The sequence below is a fragment of the Scomber scombrus genome, chromosome 7, assembly GCF_963691925.1.
Source record: "Scomber scombrus chromosome 7, fScoSco1.1, whole genome shotgun sequence".
NCBI classification, from domain to species: Eukaryota; Metazoa; Chordata; class Actinopteri; order Scombriformes; family Scombridae; genus Scomber; species Scomber scombrus.
The window spans coordinates 3,690,939-3,716,751 of NC_084976.1; the positions used below are offsets into that span (position 1 = coordinate 3,690,939).

Sequence of the window (25,813 nt, forward strand, 5' to 3'; positions counted from 1 at the left end):
AAAATATGTAATTTTGTAGTAAGTATGGGGGAAATATAAGCAAAGTTCTGACACAGTTATTGTAGTTAGAATTGAGTTAGTTGCATTGGCTTATGAGTAATGGTTGATGTTCGTGACAGCAAAGCTCAATTTAATATCCTTCATCATTTATTTGTCACACTCAGCACTACTGTATTCCCAGTAGTGAGCATGTGTGAAGCTGTAGAGAGTCCTCGCATGGTAAAACCACATTTTAACACCAAATACATAATCGGTGGTCAACAAATGTGCCAAAACTTTGAGGTCACATCCAGGTCATGAACCCTTCTATGTATCATTCACTTGATGTTTGCAGTCAGCATTCCTCAGTTTTGCAAATTATAACATGACCAATTTAATTCATCAGGCGTGTTCAGGTCCCCAGTCTCTGGGTTTATAAGTTGGTAGAAACTAGACTAAAACACATTATAGGATATAAATAACGAAAGCAAATTCCACTGTTAAGCAGCCCAATGTTTCAGTTGTTCCCAGCTGACTTAGAACTCCTGCCGAGGGTCACCAAGACAAATGGCGTTGTGGTGATGAAGTGTTGTGAGAAGATTCATTGGATTGGATAGATAGTTGGACAATTCAAAAAGCTTGGGAATGGCTCCTTTAACCTTAACCTCCTTTAACACGTATCTTAATGGAGGAATGACAATTATATCTACCTATTAACCATATTCTGCCTGAGGTGAAACATCACAGCTTGTGTGCACGGCTGTAATTGAATGAGTTTGAGGTTACCAGTGGTTCCTGACTTTGCCACTTGATGACATGTGCATGCAGTTCTGTTCATGTGCTCACACTTAGAACTTGGAAGAAGAACAATGGTATAACATCGACATTTCTGCCACAACAAAGTCTTTTACAAGTTCTGAGGAAGAAACACCATAAAGAATATATTTAGAGTTTTATATTTGTCTCAGCGGTGGTTTCTAGAATCAATATTGAGGCTTAACGAGATGTTATGTTTTGGGGTGCGTTTACTTGATTAACAGGACTCTCAGTCTAGAGAGAGCTTTGATGGTTGCTGTTTGCTTGTGCCCACTCCATCCAGCCTACCCTTTGACTAAATATAGACGTGGTGGCTTCAGAATGTGCCAAGATGCCAAATAGAAGGAAACAATTTCAGACTTCAAAACATGTCTATAGAAACCTACACGTGACATCAAAAACACTTAGTACATAGAGTTCTACAGTCTGTGTAGCAGCATTTCAGTAGTCCTATATTTATTCACAGAGGCACTGCAGTACAATACAGCTGCTCATTAAAACATAAGCCTAAAACAATTTAGGACATATCTGGGGCTTTATAGTCCTCTGTGGCCGGTGCAACGGTGCAGGTTGATGCTGTCTCTTGATTCAGCCCATTAAGGACAACAGTGTACAGATGCTTAGTGGATGGAAAAGATAAGGGCTCTATCCATGCCTGCTGGCAGATGGTAGACCCTTTTCACTCCATTTAACACTTCTTCATTTTATCTCTACCTCAATGACTTCACCACTTTTAGTCATTTCAGCAAAACGCGGAGATTTGTCACTGAATCCTAAGACTTGTGTATTTGAGAAACACTTTTGTTGGAGTAGTCTTTGTTTATGTATAATTTGTCCTTTCAATCATACTCCGAATCTTCATGTGTAATGATACAATTTGAAGTCAAACAGAGCATTAATATTTGTTTATCGGGTAGTCGTGTCAGTTTGTTGGCGATGTTGGTCTGTGTTTTGGTCTTTCAGTAGGGAAGTTAAAACTGTCCTTGCCAGAAAAAACACAGGTTAGACTTTTTGTTCAAATGATGCACCAGCCACTTCACAAGAATCTCTGGTGGTATTGTGAATTATGACAATTTCTGAGAAGTAAGAGTGGAAGTAGCGTAATTATGTTTGAGACCCGCAAAACCTCTTCAGGAAGCCGTCAGAAGGGGCATGCAAAGTATTGCGACATTGACATGGGAGACCAGCAATTGTGACCAGCATCACAGTTGACATTGGCTTCTTCAACCATAACCACAATCTTTCTCAAAGCCAAGTGATTTTTAGCAATGCTATTGGTGGGACCGAATAGCATTGCTGAATGGCCAAATGACTGATGGCAATGTCAATTGAAACTGAAATATCTAAACATGATGGATTGAGACAAAATCTACTATAGACTTTCATGGTTTACGCACAATGACTCTTACTGACTTTGGCGATCCCCTGACTTCTCCACTCCCACCAACATTAGGTTTACATGTTTGGTTTGGAGAGAAATTTCAAAAGCTGTTGGGTGGATTACCATGAAATCTGGTTCAGAAATTCAAATTTCCCAAGGAACTAATTGTCATTTTGGTGATCTTCTGAAATGTTATCTAGCACCATCATTAGATCCAAATTTCAGTTGGTCCAATACCAAATATAACCAAGTACATGCTAAACTGACATTCCCATCAACTTTAGCTGTACCATTGATAGCATGCTACATAATCTCAGATGGTGCCCACGGTAGACTTAGGAAATGTTTATGGTAAACATCATGCCTGCCTTTTAAGATTATCATAGTGAGTAGCATACTGACGCTAGAATTTTAGCTAGAAGCACAGCTATGCATAAGTACAGCCTCACAGAGCAAAACTGTAGATTCTTAGTCAATAATATTCATGGTCTCCAGAGAATAATTCTTAATTATTTTAATGACTGTCAGATTTTTGATACTGTCATCAGGTAAAAAGTTTCCCTTCACTGAAGTTTGGCCCTATATGTCAAGGTATCATGCTGTTAAATGACACTGTCCCACCTGTAGGAGCCTCTGTAACTTAACCATAACTTATACACATCATTACGTTTTTGGTTGTAAAAGAGCATTTCAAATGACACCACAGTTATGCACAGTAACCTTTTTTATTTTAGAAACATTATTTTCAGGCTTGTGCACAAAAATATGGTTGACTGGTAAGAAGTTAATCTGCCTGAAGATAAGTTTGTTTTTTAGAGAACATTGCATTTTAGTCCCATTACTGGTGAGGCTATAAGAAATGAAACGATGCCTGCAAGCTAGTTCAGGCAGTCCAATTCAATTTGCCACTCCACTCACACGCCATACTCCCCTCATTGTATATCCACTGCACTCTTATAATTATAGCAGTACTTAAGTGTCAGCGCTCCACTGCCCTGCTGCTAAGGCTGCTACTGCTGCTACAGTTCATATAACATTTCAATAACCCCAGCATCCACCTGTGAGCTATGAGTCTCTCTTCCCCTGTGGTCGTAGTTAGTATTATCACTCCCTGCTGTGTCAGATCAATGATTGCTTGTGGGGGAGTGATGAGGTCAGAGCCTAGATGACAAACACTACTGCTGGACATAATCTACATTTAAATGATAATCTACTGCACATGAGTTGGCCCAATGAACTCTATTTGTAGTTTAGAGTGTACATGCTTTCTCTCTTAACACTCTCTGTAATAGAGTGTTAGACCTTTTAGTGTTTTGTTTTCCAGTTTGTCCCAAATCAATCAATCTTCAAGCCAGAGTACCCCAAAAAGCTTGTTAGCTTAGCGTGTTCCACATTAATATCACATTACAACACAGTATCTTTCTTTCTCGTCTTGTGTTCTCTGCTGCTTTACTTTGTTTTTTGTCCTAGTGAAACTATATGAACCCCAGTGTGCTGCTGTCATTTTGATACATTGCCTCATGCCTTGCTGCACAATGAATATCAGACAGTGGAGCCAGACTGCACTACATTTAGCTGATAGATAACACACAGGCTTTTCAATTCGCACTTCTTTTTTTTTTCATAAAGCTTATCTTGATAGAGAGCTTCGCTGTTGCGTTGATGGCAATAAGTATTTCATCATTAGAGAAATGGCAGCGTGTTTATTCGTGTGCTGATGATGGATCGCTGTTCATACAGCAGGGTCACTCCTCAGGTGATAGATTATGTTAATGGCTGATTTAACTACGATCACACGGTTTATTTCTTCTGCAGTTATGAACTAATAATGCATCATGATTAAACATCTCTCTCACACACACACACACATTAGAGATCCTGCAGGGCTTTTTTTCCCTCTTCAACATATTCTCATTCACAATGTGCTAGTTTTAAAGAAGCAGAATGGATAAAGTAACCTTCATTCTTATTGGCCAGGTGTCTTTTTTTCTTTTTTCTTTTTTTTTTCTTGTCAAGGCCACTGGACCATTTCCAACAATTAGACAACCATTAAATAATTCCTGCTCGGGCACAAACAATGAGACGCTGCATTGAAAAAATTACAAAGTACAAGAAGTCAAAAGTACAAGACTGTATCCTTAACAACTTTGGGAGGTAAGCCAAATCCCTGAGCGCATTGCAGCAGGAAGCATCTGATCAGTGAGCTTACCATTCTGTTACTGTGCAGCTGATTACATGGTGAAGTTCACACTGATGGGAAACTTCGCTGATTTTACAGATCAGTTCATTCATCACAGGAAGCACTGCTCAGCCTGTGCAGACAGTTATATATAACTGTGTATATATAATATATATATAGTGTTCTGTGGCTCTGGAGGAGCTTTGTCAAGTAATTAGCAGGTATAAAATGTTTCATTTGTAGGACATTTTACACAGTGGGTGGTGAAATGTTCACGTTGTTGTACAGTATGTGATGTGCAGAAACAGTCACAATAAGTTCATCTTCCATTATTAAATGTTTTTCGGGTGGGAAAACATTTATTGAAACATACTTGTGATACGACTCTGTGTATTGATTGGCTACAGATTTTCTCTCGCTGCAAAAAGTTAAACTATTCTGGCTGCAGGCCTCTGTTCATGGCGTAAGGGTGATAATCTGAGTTTTTTCTTTTCTTATAATTTATATCAAATTGCACCATTCTGCAAATACTCATAAAATCCACAAGCAATGAGTATAAAATGAAGGGATCTGCATAATAAAGTGTTACCAGATCATCGTCGGGGTTACATCAGCTTGTATATGTAACAGATAACAGAAAGCCTGTGTCATAAACTGCTGGTATGGAGTCTCCCAGTGCCTTCCCCATAGCAACGATCAATGGGGTCAATGGGTACTGTAGTATTTAACACCATCTGACACCAAAAAGAGAAAAAGCAGGAGATATATATAACCAATGACTATAACATAACCCTGCCTTGTAACCCCAGCCCTCATTAGCCTCAGCTGCAGACAGATGCAGACTACTTGAAACTGGACTATTAAAGAGACATGTTCTATTCTCTACCTTTTCCTTCTATTTCTCTCCATCTGGTTCTGTCTTTATTTCCCCATTCACTCACTAGGTTAATTGGTGCGGTTACACCTTCATATGCAGAGCTCCTTTCAATACATTTACCCAGATGGACATCTCATAGTCACTTATTACAGTTGGGTAAGCTTGCTTAGCAAACAGATGTCTGATGTGTCAACAAGCCAAATATTCACCACATATTCACCATGCTGAGTCTGACTTGTAAAGAAGACAGAATGTGAAGTGTGCCGGAGTTTAAATCTGGATAGTTATTGACAGCACAGACATGATTCAACTTGAAAATTGTGCTGTCTTCAGAACAACATTCACTATTATCATTATTATTTTCCAAACCGTCAATGATTGTTTGTGTGAGAAGCCTTGTCAGCCGGCTCTCTGCAATTCACTTTTCTTCAAATATTGGAATGCAAATGGAACAGAGCTGTTTCCATCCAAAACCAAAGAGAAAACGCTTCTTTCAAAAAGGGGTTTGATGTTTGAATTGAGGAGCTGACTAAAGAGAAGAAAGAGGTTGTGTTTTTGTTTTTTTTATTGCCATGCAGCTGCACTCATAGGAAGGCGAAGGATTTTCAGAATAGTGTTTGATATACATGAGTAAACCCCCCATTTCCCATGCTAATTTTCTGCCCCGCAGTTCATCTCTCACCCACTGAGTGCAGGAATAATAAACTGTTGACCTGGTGACTCCAGATGCCAGACAGGGCCCGTGCCTGATTGGACTCCACGGTGCTTCAATCAGCTTAATTGGCCGAGACTATAGTATCACTGAGAGGGGAGAAATGAGAGGGGAGAGCTGGAATTGCAATAGAATTGAGAGCTTTGGATCGTGCACGCCTCATTATATGTTGATTGACGGCGCCTGTGTGCGGGGGTGGGGGGGGGAGTGAAGCAGTGGCAGATCTCAGAGGCAAAACAAAACAACTTTAATGTGGCTTTGAGTTTGGGTAATTTTTAGGATTCTTTTTTTTTTTCTCTCTCAGAGTGACAGAGGCAGATCCAGCTTATTCAATAAGTACATGTGTTTAATGATGCTCTGTGGGTTTATGAGCTCTATAGGCAGGTGGAGGAGCTGTGTTTAATTTCTGTAGTAAAAAATAATTGACTATAAAAATGTAAATTTGAAATGCTGAATTAATTCAGATGATGCGTCATCAAAAGTGGATTCATGCATTTTTCATGAATACGTTTTCTGAATGAATTTACAGTCATTACAGAACATGTGAGTGGAATCCTGCAGGCTCTGCTGTTGCTCTTGTAATGTTTTAGAGAAGTACAGTACCGCTTTCTGATATCCAGTTGTTACAGAGGACTCAGATAGAAGCCCAGGATTCTGAGTTGATAAATATCCAATTATTGTTCTTCATAAAGTGTCAACAAATCATGAAGCCGATATTAAAGTGCACTGAAGTTAGACAGATGTCAAGGTTTATTATGACAAACTGAACTTTTTGGCCATCCATGGGTTAAAATAGTTTAATATTTATGTTTTCTGTGGCCTTCCATGAACCTAAGACCATATTAATAACATTAACAATAGTCATAATAATAATTAATAATTAATGATAAATAATAATAACAACAACAATAATAATACAGCACCTTTCAAGACACTCAAGGACACTTTACAGACTGAGTAAAAAAGAACCAAAGCAAATAACAAGCAAAAATATTATTATAGATTAATACACACACACACACACACACATGGAGAAGGAAAGCCAGTCTGAACAGGTGAGTTTAAAGTTGTGATTTTTAATGATTTGCACTGATGAATATCTTAAGGGGAAAGTATTCCAGAGATTCGGACCCCCCACAATGAAAGCTCTGTCTCCCATGGTGCTGAGCCTAACAGGGGGTTGATAAGTAAGTGGGCATCAGAGGAACACAGTGTGTGACCATCACAGGTTACAGTAAATGTCAACAGCTTGAGAGAATGGACACAGCTGTGTGTGTTAATGCCTTAGATAGTTAGAAAGAAACAGTAGCAGGGAGCACAAATTGATATTGTGGATAAAGGAGCTTGTAAAAATGAAGGGGTTTTGAGTTTTAACAATTTCGGATTGTTGAACACTGCATGAGAAATTTAAAATGAATTATTGATCCATTACTAATGTGAAAAAAATATTGCTTAACGCAGCTTTAAAGTCACAATGGGTTCAAATTGTGTAGTTTTATTGACACTTCCATAATACACAATCAGCATACATGGGAGTGTAATGCCATTTTCAACAGATCAGGGTGTTCACATTTAAAAACAGGCACATGAAAACAGAAGATATATATTTAACACATTTTAAAAACATAAAATCATACATAAAGCATAATTAGCAGCTTTAAGTTAACATACTGTGTCCAGATGTATAATCTCATGGTCCAGTCTGTAATATATATGTAGAATCTACATACTCCATTAGACTTTCACTTCTTGAAGACACTGAATAGAGTGAGAGATTGCAGCTGAAGTCAAAATCAAGCAATAAATAATCATTATTGATAAGATATTCAACACATCAGGATTAGAACTAAGAAAAAAAAGTTTTATTTAACAAGACAGAAAAAAAAGTCTGTTGAAATTGTGCTTCACTGAGTTTTTCCAGCTCCTCTGGGTCAAAGTTCACTGATTTTCGTTCTTCTTTCCACACGCCCCCCCCTGTCAGGCTCCGTGCAGCCGACTCGCTGCTCTACACACAGAATAAAGGGGGGGGGTGATGTGTGATTTCAGCCCCGTCTGTCACACCTCCATACATTTCTGCTGTCACCTCTCTGTTTTTCTTTCCCCGCTTTTTTAAATCAGCCTCACAAAGCAAATATTGATGAAATGCGCCACGAGCCACGATGTACAATCTGAAGAGGTCATTTCAAAGAAAGGGACACACAGTTTAATTTACTACTTCTTCTCACTCTGACCTGTCAATAATCCAGCTGTGAAATCAGACGGGCGTTGTAATGTCTCATCTGTTCCATCACTGTTCAATAGTCCGAGTGGAGGAAGTGACGGCTGCCCCGTTGATTGATAGATCCGTATTGATTTTGGTGTGTGTGCCTTTGTAAGAGAAACAGCATTTCATTGAGCTCTTCGTAAATAACATGTGAGGTTCATGGCTGTTCTCATTAGGCTGGAATGAAGTCGCAGCACTAACATTAAGAAGGATTGGTTTTTCCACACCTCTCTTCACCCAGCACCCGCTCAGTTTAATGTGCCACAGCAGCACCGGGGAAGGAAGAAAGGATATGAATATGAATGAAAATATTAATTTGTCATGGAAATATGTCAGACACTCCTATAAATATGTTTCTTTTCTCTCACTTGTTTTCTGCCAGTTGTTCCTGTTCCAGTTGCTGAGAGGCCTGTCCTACATCCACCAGAGGTACATCCTTCACCGTGACCTGAAGCCCCAAAACCTGCTCATCAGTGACACTGGAGAGCTTAAACTGGCTGATTTTGGTGAGTAGGATGGACACATGGTGATCTGTTCTCTTCTTATATCACAGGAACCATTTCAATCTGATTCCACACAAATCTGCATTAACATGAAGTATTTGTATCTGTATGTGTGGCGCTAAATTTATCTGTAGATTAATTAGGATTAAAATGTCTTCAGAGATTCAAAGATTTAATGTCTGGGCATTGTGGGAAATGTTTCAAATCAATGAAGAACTTCTGAACAACAATGAACAACATCTGCTTTATGATGAATATATTTAGTTTCTTATGCATTATTTGTGTTACCAATTATTTATCAAACAAATATATCAATTTTAAATATTTAATGATAATAATATGATACCCTGACAAACACGCCAATTTTTTTTTGTATAATGGGATCTTGATTTTCACCATAATGCTGTAATCAAAACAATATCATAATAACAGAAAGTGTGTATTACCTCCTTAACCTTAACAACAAAAGTAGGATGGACACCGGCAGTCTGTTGTGTGTGTGTTTATATGTGAGGTGTAAGAGTGTGTGTATTTTAGAAGTAGAAAAGCCTTCAATTCTTATATCGTAGGAAGAGTTTCCATCTGATTCCATTCAAATCTGCATTAACATTGAGTATGTGTGTGGAGCTAAATGCATTTGTAGATTTATTAGGATTAAAATGACTTACATTTTAAAGGGTTAATATTTGGTCATTGTGGGAAATGTTGCAGATCAATAAGCAGGTCTGCTTTATGATCAATACATAGATATAATATATATTTCTATTACCCATTATTTGTCAGAAAATATAGCAATTTCACCTATTTAATGATACAAAATTATACCCTGATAAAGAAATGTGCATTACCACCTTAACCGTAACAACAAAAACAGACAAGAAATCAATCAATCAAACTTAATTTGTAAATCACTTTTCATACATGATGATGTAACACAAAGTGCTTTACAGAGTCAGAACAAATAAACAAAACAAACGGGAAATAATATTAAAAATAGGAAACACTATCATGACTATCAATAATCTGCAATGAGCAAACACCAGAGGTAGGATAAAAAGGTGATACAAGTATTAAAAATATATAAAAGGAAAGAATAAAATAAAGTAACTGTAGAATAAAGTGGTTAAAACTGGAAATGTATGACGCGAAGTTACTTAAACATATCCAACACACACACACACACACACTCTGGTGTAGAGGTCACTGTGCTGATTCTCTTGATTCTACTGATTTAATATCAAACAGTCTGAACACTGACTCACTTGTTTCCTACCTAACAGTAACACTGGGATCATGCAGCACAATGCACAAACAAACTAGGATTTCTACAACTTTATTATTCATTATTCTTCCATGGTTTGACAATTCTTAGTGAAGACGACCTCTGGCACCTCGTCTCTGATCAAACTTGCAAGTCATGAAAGGTGACGAGCGATAATTGGCAGATAATGTTGAGTAAGTCACAGCTAGAAAGTCTTAATGGTTCAAAAAAGACCAAAATATTGTGCAGTCTGATCGGGGTTTAATAGGCGTCTTGGAGGAACACTTGCTGCATCGGGGCTCTTTTTTTTTTGTATTTCTTGGCAGCAGCTGCAGGGTGGCTTTGGATGGTCTGTCGGTCCATCCATCCATCCATCTGTCCCACACTTTGGCCAAAATGGTGAAATCTTGACGACCAGTTGACCCCCTGACCTTTGCTTTTCCCAGCCTTTCATCTAACAGACCAAAATTTCCACTTTTACACAAGAAAACTCAGAATCAAAGAGCGGATCACCATGAAAGTTACCAAACACATTCATGCACCCATCTATTTTGGTCAAGGCTGAATATGTGTGTGTGTGTGTGTGTGTGTGTGTGTGTGTGTGTGTGTGTGTGTGTGTGTGTGTGTGTGTGTGTGTGTGTGTGTGTGTGTGTGTGTGTGTGTGTGTGTGTGTGTGTGTGTGTGTGTGTGTGTGTGTGTGTGTGTGTGTTGGGAACCCCTCTTGAAGTGGCACCATATGGCTTGGATCAGCGTTCAGTAAACACTGCGTACATGGCTTGTCTGGCATCCTGGGGGGGGGGCAGCCTTCTGCACACCCTCCATCCATCCATCCATCCTCCCATTCACTCATCCATCCGTCTGTCCTACCGTCCGTCCGCTGTCTTTACTCCTCTACCCGCATCCATTCACCCACCCTTCCTGCTCCCCTTAACCATCCATCTCCACCACCCTTCCAGCTCCCCATCCCTCAGCCCAGACAGATGGGGGAGGAGGAGAAGGAGGAGGAGGGTGGCAGCTTCATCAATAATGCAAGCCTTGTATTAGTGGTGGGGGGAAAAAAAACAAAAAAAAACATTACTGTGAGGGAAATGAGAAGAGGAAAATAATAGACAAAATACCAAATGAGCAAGAATGAAACTCCCTGGCCCATTAGTCTGTCGCTGAAGCTCATCAACAAACATGCACGAAACACACAATCAGCCTTTGCCTGAGGGATGCCAGATGAGGAAGGTGAAAGCTATTGGAACGTGTGTGTGTGTCTGTGTGTGTGTCTGTGTGTCTGTGTGTCTGTGTGTCTTTGTGTGTGTGTTATGTGGCCGCCAGGGCTCCCTATGGTCCTCAGCCTAGGCAGCAAGAATACAAACGGCCAACAGCTGAGGCCAGTGGCGATGGTTGGTCGGGGTAAAGCAGAGAGACGGAGGCAGAGTGTCAACAAAGAAGGGGCTAAGAGAGCCCTCAGTCAGGGGCGAGGCTGTGAGGAGATTGAATCGAGGGTACAAACAGGAAAAGTTATGGGGTCATTATGATGAAAGGAGGGAAAAGGGGAGCGGGAGAAAGGTTAAGGGTGAGCTAATAAATGAGTGTAGTAAATTAGCCTACAGCTATTATGATGAAAAATGTTTTTTTATGGCGCTTTTGCTTTAGTAACAGAGAGTTGATCAATATGTGTTCAACTGGCTTTTTGGTCCAGAGTATCTACAGGCCAGATTGCCATGAGCTTTCATTTTATTTTTGGATGTTTATGTTCCCCATAGAATGAGTCTAAATGACACTCAGGTCCAAAATCTCCAACTGACCAAGACTTTGCTCCGTTACACAGTATTTTTTTTCTTTACTTACAGCTGCTTATACACTCAGTTTCCTGTAGATATGTAAGTTTATATATAAGTTTCTTCACAATACGATATTATATCTAGCTGCTGAAATGTGAAATCACAGCAGTGATACTCATCACTCTCTTAAGAGTTGTGCTTTAGTTTTAAGAAAAAAGCTGCTCAGGATCTTCATGGACTTTTCTTCTGGCCGGTTGCCATGGTGTCACTTGCATTTTGAGGAGTGTACGCCAGGGGAATTTCAAAATAAACGCACGTCTAAAAGATGATGATTGATGTTTGATCAATGTTTTCATTTGCATCGATGCTATTGGCTCATAGTTCATTGAATCGACGTATCGATGTGGATCGATGTATCTTTACAACCCTAATATTCATGAATCTTGACGTTTTTTTATGACTGATCTTTCCTGTAGCACCATCATGATGCCAAAGTTTCCACTTAAACACAACATATATTTAAATCTACAGTAACACATTCAATCAATGAGTCATTCCATCTGTGAAAGATAACACAGTTGGGTGTTGTGAGTGATGAATAGTAGGCAGTAGACAGTAACATGGCCCATTTAATTATCAGAGCAACACCATTTCAAATCAAATGCCAATCAGGTTTATCAAATCAATTCACAATCCATCTCTCTATTTTATCAATCCACATACATTTCATCACTTCTATTATTAATTCTCAAGCATTTCCATCGCTTCATTTTGTTCCTCCCACCCTTGAGGCCGCTTTCCTTAAATGATAAATGGCAATTTTGCATTGTAAATGATGAATGTAAGACGGAGAGAATGATGAAACACGGCTCTGTTTTCATCATATCGCGACTGCTTTAATCAAACCGCCTTTAAATGAATCAAACCGCATTATCATTTATCACTCTATTATTCATTTCACATCTATTTTTACCTCCTATTTTTCAAATCACATGCGTTTTCATCACCTCCATTTTTATCATTTGTTTCACTTCCTTCGCTCATAGAGTAGCTGCCTCTCTTCTCTACATGTTATCTTATTGCTGTATTATCTTGTGTATTTTATCTACATCTAAGGGTAGCTGGCAGGATAAGAGAGGACTATTATCTGATCAGCCACAGTGTCCATGCTGCTGCTGCTGCTGGTGTAGTTGATCCAGATGCTCCCCTCTGCTCCTCTGTGGGTTTATGCACTTTTTAATGAGCTGCAAATAAATAAAAAAAAACAACCACCTCTTTAAATGAGGCTTTGAGGAGCCCACATGTTTCATATCAAGGACAAAATTAATTGTGGCCAACTAAGCAGTGTGAGGGGTGGGGGGTGGGGGGAGATTTGTATTGTTTGTGTGGTTGAGTTGGGTGTTATCTCTGCATCTTTGTCTGAATGCACGTACACACAGTAGCAACCTAATCTTACTTAAGCCTTCCATAGGAGGTATATTACATTATCACTCACTGCATGTCTAATTAAAATGAACCAATATTAAAAACACAAATTACTAAAGTAGTACATGTAAAATATAAAGTGATTTATTATAAAGTAAAGCATTGACATTTAGAGGATTTGATGGACCAAACCACTGATTTTGGGTCAACTACTGTTAATTATAATTTGCATCCCGACTAAACATTGAACAAACCTTGCTGCTGGTTTTTTGATGGCAGCATCGTTAGCAGACTCTTGAAACCTGCTTGAATTGTGTAATCTGAACATGAAGTCTGGATTTATTTTTGTCAAAGTTACTTTGCATTGATGAAGAAATGCAGCGCCTCAGTCTGGGACATTTAAACATCTAATCTATTACAGAATAATCAGTTGAGAAATGTAAAAGTAGAGCTCTTCATGTGTCCAAAAAATTGGCCCAAAGGTACTACCCACTGACATAGACCTGTCTATTATTTAAAAGCTGGTCCTGGACCCACGCAGAACTGAGAAATGTCGGAGCCAGACCCAGCCTGGACACGCTGACCTGATCACCACCAGTTTCACGGCTGATTGCTATTAACAAGTTAACGTTAATTTACAAGATGTCAAAACAAAGCGTTGTGTATTACCTAATATAATATTAGTAGCCTTGCCCCTGTGCCTGGCTGTGACATATATAATCCATCCTCCTCGCCAAGAAAGCTGTCATGGTGACGGATGACAAACCCGACTTATTTAGTACCAGCTTTGTAGTTTTGTTGCATCTAGCATACTGAACACAACTTTGACTGTTTGTCCTTTTGAACTATAATAATGATTACCCATTTGCTGCCATGAATGCTAACATTAGCATTGCTCATTTAGAGTCCGACCTCTGCTTTCTGACCTTTCACCTCCTGAGCAGAAGCACTCACTCACTCAGGTCAGTTGGTAACACCTGTGGCCACCGATTGATTCCCATGATCAGCACTGTCTTATTGGATCTTACACATAATGTTAAATAGACCCGGGACTCGCAACAATACAACGGGACCCAACCTGGACCACATTGACTATATAAAACATCGGTCCAAACCTGTAGGAGTAAGCTACCACTAGTAGCGCTATGAAGCAATGTTGTAAGAGTTGTCTGTGGTGGTAATATGCCAAGAAAAACAGCAATACACCAACAGGACTGAGTCACAGCACTCTGTTATATTTTCAACCAGGCCTGTACAGTATACTTAGACACAGTCTTCATTTCATAATGGACATTTGTGTTGTGATATTTAAACTAACCATCTGTCAACAGAGTTTAGACTCATCTATCAGACACAGTTTTAATGATCAATAATAATTATGTTCTTTGTGAGGTTCATCAATGATAAATGATGTGACGTCTATAGTTATTGAACATTTAGTCATTAATGTTGCATTAGACTTAGTCGTAGTAGAATATCCTTGATACAATTGGTCTGAAATCTAGAATGTTTCCGTGATTCATCTCAATATTTTTGAGGGTAAACTCCTGTGTCCTTTCTTTGTGTTTTTAAGCATATGATTTTCAGCTATGGGATTTAAATGTAGAAAAAAGAATGTAGGGTGCCAGATTAACTCTGTCAAAGTCGATCAAATACAGCATATGTTGATAAAATCATTTGATTCCTATCAAACTTTGATTTGAAGTGTCATTACAGAGTCTTAAGGGCTGCATGCATTATTCAGTAGAACTGATTATTTCTGCCGAGTAATGCATCCCTTATTATTTCAGTTTAGCTCATTATTAAATGCATGATATTCACTGTGGAGCCAAAATGGCCCAAAAATATGTGCTGGTGTATCTCCAGAATTGAAATTACAGCGTGGATGCATTATTCAGCAGACTGGTGAAATCTTCTGCTATGTTCAGAAGACACAGTCGGAACTTTGCAACCAGCGCCTTTAAGAATGAAGATGCCCATTTCAGTGTAGACATATGTAGGTTCTATGTTCTGTCTGGCTTTGTCCGGAATGAGTGATAAGGAAGACAAAGTCAGGTGACGATATTCCTATCTTACAGAAGACATCAGGCATGATGGGAAATGGCTGGCTCGCCCTGTTCAAAGAGCTGATTGGCTCAGGTGTTCGGTTAACAACATAACCATATATAGAAACTCTTCATTTTCAGTTTGATTGATTTTGATTTAGCCTACAATATGAATAAGATGTAATGAATTCTTGTTAGCATTATGAACTAAAACAGAAAAAACTTTTGGTAATAAACATGATACACGTGTGACAATCAATCCAAACATTCATCTTTCAAATTAGTGCAAGATAGTACTATTTAATAGCATCTCTCCCTCTTGCCATGAGTGGGTTTGAATAATAATTTCACACATCCCTCATGTGCTATGTGTGGCCATGTGTTACTGGCCACAGCTTTGGTTTTGTAGATGGCCCTCCTGCTGCTGCTGCTGCTGCTGCTGTCTGCTTCATGTACTCTAAATACTTGTGTAGAAAAGGTAGCAAACTGAAAGATTATACAAAGGAAATAATGCTATTTTATTTACATATCTTTAATTAAGGATTGAGATGTGACTGAGTTTGACAAGTCAGCTGATGATGGTCAGCATGTCCTCACTGAGATGGACAAACATTTATAGCAGTAACTGTCCCAGAGTGAGTAAGATCATCACCATTAACTAATGATCATTACCTCACCTAACCCTAACCCTAACCCCTAACCCCTAACCCTAACCCTAACTTAACTAAAGTTACCTGACAGAGCTTTGGAGAAGACAAAAGTCATCTACACAATTTGTGTGTTGCAGTTGTGTTACTTGCATTTACATGTAATCTACCATTGCTAATGATATTCAAGCTTATGCTTAATCTGCATGGTGGAAGATAAACAGGCTTCCCGGTGTAGCTGATGATGGTAAAACTCTCAAACTCAAGCAACAGACAGATTTGTCTAGAGGCTGGCAAGAAATAAGTGCAGATAGGTCTGGATACTGCAGATGTGTGACAGTAGCTGCATTGCGTACATGTTTACAGGCATGTGATGCACTAACTGCACAGCCATCAGTTCTGGTGAAGAGACTTGATCAGTTTATCAAACAAGCAAAACCAAGGGCACTCATTTTCAGGATATTGTTGGTAACTAGTGGGGCTGCTTTGGTTGTTTGATACTGAAAATGGAGGAATCCATGCTGATTTCTGGAGAGGTGGCAGAGGGCTGAACCAAGTGTGATAGGAAGGGAGGTTTGTTAGAAAATGATTTTTAGAGGAGTTTTAAAACACACACATGATGAGCATTCTAATTGTTAATTGTATATCTGTACATGAATAACACAATGCATGTATTTGGTGAATATTTTCTTATTGCAGTATGTGTTGCAGAAATATATATTCCAGTGTCATGAATTCTTCTAAGCTGATAATTACTTTTAATGGCCTTGATGATTTGAAATTCAACTCTGGGTTTTGTCATTATTTCTGTCAGTGTGTAGAAGAAATCTGCCTTTCAAGCTGACAGTCAATGGCCTTGATGGTTTTGTTGGAAATGTGCAGTTCACAGTTAAAAAGATGCTTTTAAACCATGGTATTTGACTATATACTTCCTTTGTGTTGATTTTACATTAAGTCTTTAATATTCATTATTACGAGCTTAAGTCTTCAGGAAAAGGTGATCAGTTATGATAAATCAGAGCAAATTGTGAGATTAATTAGTTCATTAATTAGCCAATCAACAGCCCTATATATATATTACAGAGGTCTTCTGCTAAATTCGGCATCATGTTTCACTAAATAGATTTAAATGAATAAATGAATAAATGAAAAATGCAGTTTTAAACATGTATAGAAATTAAAATTAAAATCTAGCAACATTGTCTCTGGGTCCACAGCAGATGAACAGCTGTATAAACGTCATGAACAAAGTTACTGAAGGCCAGCAGATGAATAACAGCTCAAACTAAGAAAACAAAATCTCAGTGATTTTACTATCATTATAAAATGTACTTACAAATGAGCCATCTGTGCTGTATATTATTTGAATTGTTAAATGAACAATTCATGATTTTACTGTATTATGTAATGATAATTCCAACAAGTTTAACACTTCAGATCTGTTAAGTTGGCCTATTAATATGTCAGCATGCCTTTCATCTTTCACCTTCCTGGAGCCACACACACATGCTGGCAACAAGCGCATATTATCGTCACACACAAAATGACTTCAGCCTTGAGACAATTTTCTGATGACAAGCTTCTAATTATAGAAGCAAATGAGACAGCAGATGAGCATTGCTCATAGCCCACATACTTCAGAGCCTCCTGAGAGAGTGAATGCATCCACAGTTGGGATGGACCTGCTGAAAGGCTGCTTGTGTTTGCACTGAAACACTGAAGCGCTGCCATATGTCCATCGCCAACATGCATCATGAGCAGCGGTCAGTGGCCAGAAACCTTATCTGAGATTCATTCACACACAAAATGACTGCCCTGACACAACTCCAGGGGGGTTTGTGTGTGCGTGTGTGGGACTTTATCCTTGAGAACCTGTTTCAAACCAGACCAGGACAGTTTGTGTTGGGAGCACATGTTTTTGGCCCCTTGATGAATGAGGGACTTCTGCAACAGTAGTGGGATCCCAGGTCCTTTCCAGTGACATAGTCAGTCACAGTACAAATTAGTGACATTCATGTATTCAATACTAGTAACTAGGCACTAGAAGTTCATTCGTTCATCTTCTTAACACCTAAAACAGGCATGTCCAAGCTTTTCATTAAAGGGCTGTGTGCCTGCAGGTTTTTGTTCCAACAATCAAGAGCACATGATTCAACCAATCAACTGCCTGAAGACTGAGATCAGTTGATTAAATGAGTCAAGTCTGGTGTGCTCCTGATCGGTTGGAATGAAAACCTGCAGCCATATGAACCTTTATGAAATAGTTTGGACATCCCTGACGTTAAAAAATGCAGACAAAGCACTCAGTTAGCTCCATGGAACTGTTAAGGATACATACTTACTCTCACATTCTTGCCCATAACTTCGACCAGTTTTGATCTCACTGTACTCAAGATGTTAACTGCCAAGATCTGTAAATATGGCAACATTGCCAAAAAGGAGTCAGGCTCAAGTGTTTACCAGAATAATTTCACCAGGACCCTTTAAAGGAGGTGATCTTGGTCATAAACAAAAACAAATCCTGGAGCAGGTTAATTTAGGACAGCTGGATTCGCAAGATCACACGAGAACCCCAAAATCATGAGATCACATGAGAATCCCAAAATCCAAATGCCGTCCAAACTACCAGCGGTTTGGACCAATCAGTATCCAGGGAACTACTGAAAACTAGTTTCATGGTTTAGGTGTGAAGACAGTGAGAAGCAAAGCCCGCAATACACTTTGATAGACAGATGATTGATTTGTGCCTGCCCTTTTCCAAAAAGTTGCCAAGGACGACTTCTCAGATGGTTCTGTCAGATTACTATGCAGGGTTCATGAAACAGAGCGCCATCTCTAGTCCTTGCAGGAGTTGCTACTGTAAAGAAACCCTGTGAAGAGCACTTCAGATTAATCAACAGGTACAGCGGCTGCTCAGGAAGGACACTCTTGAAGTTGACAACAGCAAGAAAGCTGTCCATGATGTCAGCTGTCTGGATACTGGTGTCCTTTTTTAAGGAGGTGAAGGAGGAAGTCATTGACTCAAGGGTACCACAGACCAACAACCATCATCAACATGGAGCTACATGCAGGCGTCCAAAGCCACAGACAGCAATGTTTCAGATTTGGAGAGGCATACGTCTGATCTGCGAGTTGTTACATGATTTCTGAGATAATTGCATTGAGATTGCATAGACCATGAAGTGGACATGTGGCTTGTTTCTATGGAAACACTTCCAAACTATAGTAATGAGCAGGCAGCTGCAGTGGAATCAAACTGGCATATGAAACTATAGCTCCTTCATCTACTGTATCGGATTACACTAAATTGAACTACAGTTTGGTGTTTTTTCTGCCACTGAGCACAGCTATAGCCAGCTAATGTGCACCGATGTTTGTGTGTGTGTGTGTGTGTTTATTTTCCATGGGAGTCGGTGTTGCTGTGCTGTGAAGTAACAGCTGCTGGGATAATGATGTGTGAGGAGTGAAGCAATGTGACAATGGAGCTGGAGGAATGTCGCAGGCATCCGGAGCAGACTGTTTGCCTCTCCCTGGTGTGCAGTTCCACCCTGTGCTTCGCCATAGCACCAGGATGAGTGGGCCAGTCCACGAGTGTGTGTGTGTGTGTGTGTGTGTGTGTGTGTGTGTGTGTGTGTGTGTGTGTGTGTGTGTGTGTGTGTGTGTGTGTGTGTGTGTGTGTGTGTGTGTGTGTGTGTGTGTGTGTGTGTGTGTGTGTGTGTGTAGGGGGGGGATTTTTTGAGGTTGCAGATGGTCTTTTGAAGTTCGTTAGATGAATTAAGGCTACTGATGTGTGTGTCAGTCCCAGCCTCAGAGCACATTGGAATAAACTGCACCAGCAGAAGTAGTATTGTGTGTTTGTTGGTATGCACAGGTAATGACCTGACTGGTTTCATGTAGGCTACAATAATGCAGAGCTCATTACAGTCCACTTTGTGTAGGGAAATGAGCTGGGACGATGGCAGGTGGTGCATGCATATAAACATACACATACACACAAATCAAACATCTTGAATAGAAAAGAGACACACATTATTCTACAGAGACACTTTTTTAACACTTAACAAAATGAGCCAAACTTGCTGTCTGGCAACCCTAGCTGATTCTCTGCCTGACTCGCTTCAGTTTGACCCTTTCCTGAGAAAATATGGGTGCTCTTTTATACCGAGCAGCCAGGCAGAGCGGTATTTACCTGCTCTGGTCCCTCATCCATATTAGATGCGTGTACTTTCATCTGAGTGAACGCAGCAGAATCACTCTGCCAAAGGAAGCTTTGCTGTTAAGCCAAGTCTGTCTCAACTTTATCTCTATACCATCACACCATTATGTTTGCACTGTCTTTTTACTGAGGGAAGGCTAAGGCAGCCATCACCTATAAATCCTGTGTGAGTGTGTATACACGCACACATTTTTTTAGTCCCGGTTTGTCATCTTTTTACCTTGACCAGATTTCTTTACACCAGCCCCGTTTTTCAATTGTAGGTTTTAAATAAAATATTCATGTCCTCCAGTCTGTGATTCTTCCTAAAATAATTGTTGCACCACCCATTGTTGAAAATAGTGAAGATGAATCCAGATCAAAAACACAGTCATTCATACCCATAACTGCCACCAGGTCAAATTGACCCATACATGAAATGAATTAATTTCTGTGAGGTTTATGTTTAAACATGCATTGCTGGAGTGTGTGACACCAATCTGACAACTACATCAAGTGATAAATAAATGGTAAAAAGAGCAGAGGAGAATGACCAGCAAAAAATAACTGCCTGAACTACAGAGAATCTGTGTGTGTAAAATACATAATCAATTTGGTTGTAAATGAAGATGATTTAGCCTCCTCACAAACACATTAATTGTTTGTGAAACATATTTGTAGTTCACTGATATTCATTCATTTTGTTTTGCTATGTTACCATTTATTGTTTATAGGTCATTTACCTTATTCAGTAGTTACCTCAAGTTTCTTGGTTATGTTCTCTATTTCACACATTGTTGAAATGCCTAAATTAATAATTGATTAGTTGAAATTGTGTGTTAGTTTTGTCAATTTTACTGCGACATGAAATCACCCTTAAGTGCAGAGGTTATTATTATGGCTCATTATTGCCCGTTTGGGGTATTAAGGCTACTTTAGTCATTTAAAGAACATGGGTTGTCTCACAATGTGATGAATGTCATTTTATAATAATATCACACCACCTAAATATGTAAATATTTCCTACTAATACCCATCTTCAGTGTGATTTTAGACTGATTTATACTGATGGCCGTGCAGAGCAATTACTGTCCTTAAAAATAGACTATAAAACAAGATGACTAAAACCCAGGTGATGATTGAACAAACTCATTTCATGAAAAGAAAAGTAGTATCCAGGCATACAGGTCAATTGTACCTGTTGGCTTTTTGAGGTATAGCTCGCCCGCGCTGTTCTGATTGGTTGGCTTCAGTAAACTGCTTCTCAGCCAATTTCTAGCAAGTATGTAATCCTAATCCAATCAGAAATATGCAAATGGACAACGTAAACAACATTAGCAACAGCCTTAGCAACCAAGGCCACAGAACAGACAGTACAGTGTACTGACAATGTTTAATATATATCTATATGTACAGTATATATCTATCTATATATGAAAGAGTTCATCTTTACTATTTAATTGTAGGAATGAATCTCTTCAGGATTAATTTATCAGTAACACATCAACACTATGAAAGCCACAGTCCAAAGTTTGTGTATGAATTCAACAGATAGGAAATAACATGTTATAGTGAGCTTTAAAGGTGTTGGTAGGTTTATTTTGTGCTTTGGACAGAGCTATGTTAGACTCTTCCTTCTGATTTCTGTCTTCATGCTAAGGTAGGTCACCACTCCAGCTCTGTAATTAATGCACAGATGTAAGAGTGATCGACTTTCTCATTTAACTCTCTAAAAGGAAGCACAGCGTGCTAGAAGTCCTGCTAAGCAAATGAATAACTGAATAGCACTAACTGAGCTGGTAATGTAGCCTGGTTTGATTAAAGTCACACTCATTTTCCCCAAAACTTGTGACAAAAAACAATTCTGACATTTGCCACATTTGTGTTTGGCAGTCGTACCCATCAGTCAAAATGTGTTTAGAGGATGATTTTGATACGGTCTGTGCATGTACAGTACTTTCAAAACAGAATATTAGATGTTAACAGGATAAGCTTGCATCTCCCAATCTCTCTCTGCTGCATGTTAGAGAGGAGGAGAAGCAGACGGAAGCTACAAACTGACTTTAAAATCCCAATGAACTTCAAAAGAACAGAGGGCTGGTTCCCCCTGGGGATGAAGGCTATTTTAGCCCTGCTGTAATCCTGTTCATTCTGTCTTCCTCGTGCTCTCAACCCACCTCTTCCAACCCCCGGTTTTGTGTGTGAGATAGTGATGTATAATTCACCGGTGACCTTCATCCAGGTATATCTGGTCAGGATTTGCAGGTCAACTGGTGAACTACAACAGAGAAAGGTGGCTGAAGGTGTATGTGTATATGTGAACTTGAAGCCATAGCAAAGGTCAAGGCTTTGAAGTGGTACCCTCCTCTGCAGGGGGACCCGTGGGGTTTTGAGGGGGAAGGTCAGGGCTCGGTTTTTCTTCCACACCAAAATCACGCTGCTTCTAACATACGTGCAGAACACTGTAAAAGGTGACCCAAAATGTCACATAGAAACCAACGACTAAACCAACATCTTCTATCCCCATCTGCCCAGGAACCTGCACAAACCATGCGGAGGAAAAAACAAGAATAAGGAAACACAATTTTCAAATCAAATCAAATCAATATAGTGGATTTTTATCCAGTACACAAATTGGCGTCCAATCTGAGACATTTCGGTCGCCTCCGCAGTGCGTGTGGGTGGAGATCTGGATTACTATATTTTGTTTTTGTGGAGTAGATAGAGGAGCAGCTGATTAAGATCCTGCTGATACAGAAGCTTGTTCCTTGGACCGAATAGTACCCACGTTTGGTTTATTCTGCTTATATGGTTTACTTGTGATTCTGTAGCCAATGCTTAGAATTAGAATAGCTGTGTTACTTTTGCTCCTGAACATCACATTTAAGTATATCTACGGGTAAAGTTCATCATTCAGATATATATTTTTTAAAGTTTTGTGATGGTGTCATTTAAATATGATGGGACCAGAAAAAGCCACAATGTCCATATTATGTGGTACCCTGTGTGAGGCGTAATGGTGCAAAAGGAAGAAGAGTCTTCTCTTCTCTCTCAAGCTGCATCACTGATGGATTTTAAATCTTAATTTGCAGTCGAAGCCTTAATTAATGACCATGGTCGGATCGAGGCATGCTTGCCCCCTCTCCCCCTCCTCATAGTGAATTCACTATTACATTTTCTTATCGGTTTCATCATGCATTAGATTGAGAAACCTCTTGAATATTTTATGATGTCCAACAGATCACAAGCATAGAATGATAAAATTGAGGGGAGGATAATTGAGTTCCTCTTTGCTTCCATTTTGTATGTGAAGCCTTTTGTTGGATATTCATAATTTGGCATTGTGTAGTTATAGTTTTGTCTTGTTTTTTTTTTTTTGTATTTTCGCCCGCAAATTTGAGGGGACCAAATATATATTTTTTATGACAGCTAATGAGTTTCTAGGAGATTGCAGTTGGCAAAGCATCTCAACTATCAAACGTTACGAAGTCAGCTATCAAATAATTAAGAAACAGTAACAGTTAATTACATGGTGTCTAATAATTGCTGTTGTTTGAAAAAGCACGTTAAGTTTGAAGTCCCTTTCAGGTTCAGACTTATATTAGAGGGCTGATAATAATATTAACTGTGGACTAACTGTTTATTATTCATGAATGAGATGCACTTGAACCATAAAATATGAAAGAAGACAGCAAGACAAACCTTAAGGGGAAAAAAGTGGACAAGATTGGAAAAGTAGTTTCACAATTCTTTTGTGATTCAAATTCTATGGATGAAGATGTTTACGTTGGGAATAAACATGAATAACATTAGTGGTTGGTGGTATTACTGTTTTTACATTATTTAGAGCATGCTGTATTATTAATGTACAGTAAAGTTGGCTCCACAACAGCTGGCAAGTCCTTTTACTGTTCAATCAGATCAGCTGTGCAGTCAGAAACACCTGTATCAATCTGCTCCGAAGCCTCCTCTCTCCTCTCGCTCCGTCTCATCTGAGATGCATTTTATCGATCGGAACATCCTGGACGATGGCAGAAGTCGATCAGTTTACGCTTCACGGGCCAGAGGACGGAGGAGCGAGGACAGGGGAAGCACTATTAACAGAATAATGATTTGGCTACTGTATGGGTTCAGAGGAGGGTCATGAAGCCAGGTCAGATGAGGCATGTATTCACATCCAGCAGCATTGGAGGTTTACCGTGTGTCACTTTGTTGGTGTGAATAGGTTATTATTCTCGGGATAGTTGACAGGTATGCTGAGAAATGTGGGATGCTAAATGGTGCGCAGACAAACAGCTCTGTGTTACTTCTAGACGTGCTTTGTTGCTTCTCTTGCTTTGTGCTACACCTCTCCATGTTACAAACAGGCCAACCTCCTACTACTGCACTTTCTTTTATAATGAGTAGATGTTGTCTCTACTCATACCCCAACACTGCCGCCCCAAACCATACACACACACACACACACACACAGGACGCCTGCAGTGGAAATGATAGCCTCTCAGTGTGAGCGGGCTGATGCAGTCTACTCTACGTCAGATCAGTGTGTGGAAATTACAGTGCTCGGCCGTGATGAATGCCGGCTGAAACTCCTTTCTCCTGTGGGTGTTCCGACACAAGGAAATGTTAAATACCCTCCTCCCTCCTCTCATTTATTCTCCCCTCTGCCCTTCTTCTTCCCACACACAGGGGACTGGCAGCAGGGCAGGAAGTCCTTTTTTTTACCAAGCTAAATGCTTTAATTAAGCCCTCTGACCACTTGGGAAGAGACAAAGAGGTAATGCCATCAGCCTCATTAAAGCTCCCTGCATCTGCACTCTGCTCTACCATTAGCTGCCATTGGAGGACAGTCACCAGATACTTAACTATCCTGGTTTGTGTCACTGCATAGATAAATGATAGAATGGGGTTGGCATAATGTGGAGAATATTGTGAAGCGATTTTCGAAACCCTGGAAAAGGGTTAGAACTTAAGCTCTTTTTTTTCTATTAAAGTCTCATAATGATTTCAAATTAAAGGTAGAAAAGGTACAAAACAGATGTGTAGTTTAATCAGAAATGAACCATTTTGATGTTAAATGGCCCATGATTTGAATGAAGATGGGAGCTTTAATCCTTTGGGTTCATCTGACTGATATTTCCCGTCACACCGTTTCTTGCCGGACCCTCAAAGGTCTTCCATCATGATTTCCATTTGAAAAGGCAATCTCAGGCTTGTCGCGGTTGAATGTACAGAAAGTCCAGTGCAAAGACAGGTCTGCCAAGAGCAGTTTACAATATCAAGGCTGTAATGAGTGAACAATGGAAAACAAGGTCCCCAAGAATCTAAAAAGGCAATGCTTGGAAGTCTTTGTCAGGCACACAACAGCAATGACATCTACAGAATCCTACAGCCTGACAGACACGTTGAATTGACTTGTGGTGATCTAGTTGTCTTTAGTTGGCATGTTGCTACCTTACTAACGACATTACAACTGCCACCAACTGTTTGTGCCAGTGATATCCAAACTATTCCATAAAGGTCCATGTGTCTGCAGATTTTCATTCCAACCAAACAGGAGCACAAGAAACTTGACTCATTTAATCAATTAATCTCAGTTTTCTGACAATTGATTGGTCGAATCATGGGTGCTCTTGATTGGTTGGAACAAAAACCTGCAGGCACATGACCCTTTCTGGAATAGTTTGGACATGCCTGCTGTATGCTGTGTGTGCAGGTAAAGCACAAGATATAAACAATTCATTAATTTATACAAGAG

The 25,813-nt window shown here is 39.5% G+C and overlaps 1 protein-coding gene across 2 annotated transcripts in view; it reads left to right on the plus strand.

Annotated features, from left to right (window-relative positions):
• Nucleotides 1–25,813, plus strand: part of cdk14 (cyclin dependent kinase 14) — a 157,088-nt gene that overhangs the window by 92,196 nt on the left and 39,079 nt on the right. For both annotated transcript variants that reach the window (XM_062422563.1, XM_062422564.1), the window contains exon 8: nucleotides 8,590–8,713. In XM_062422563.1, the coding sequence (XP_062278547.1) occupies nucleotides 8,590–8,713 (124 nt within the window). The remainder of the gene's footprint in view (nucleotides 1–8,589; nucleotides 8,714–25,813) is intronic.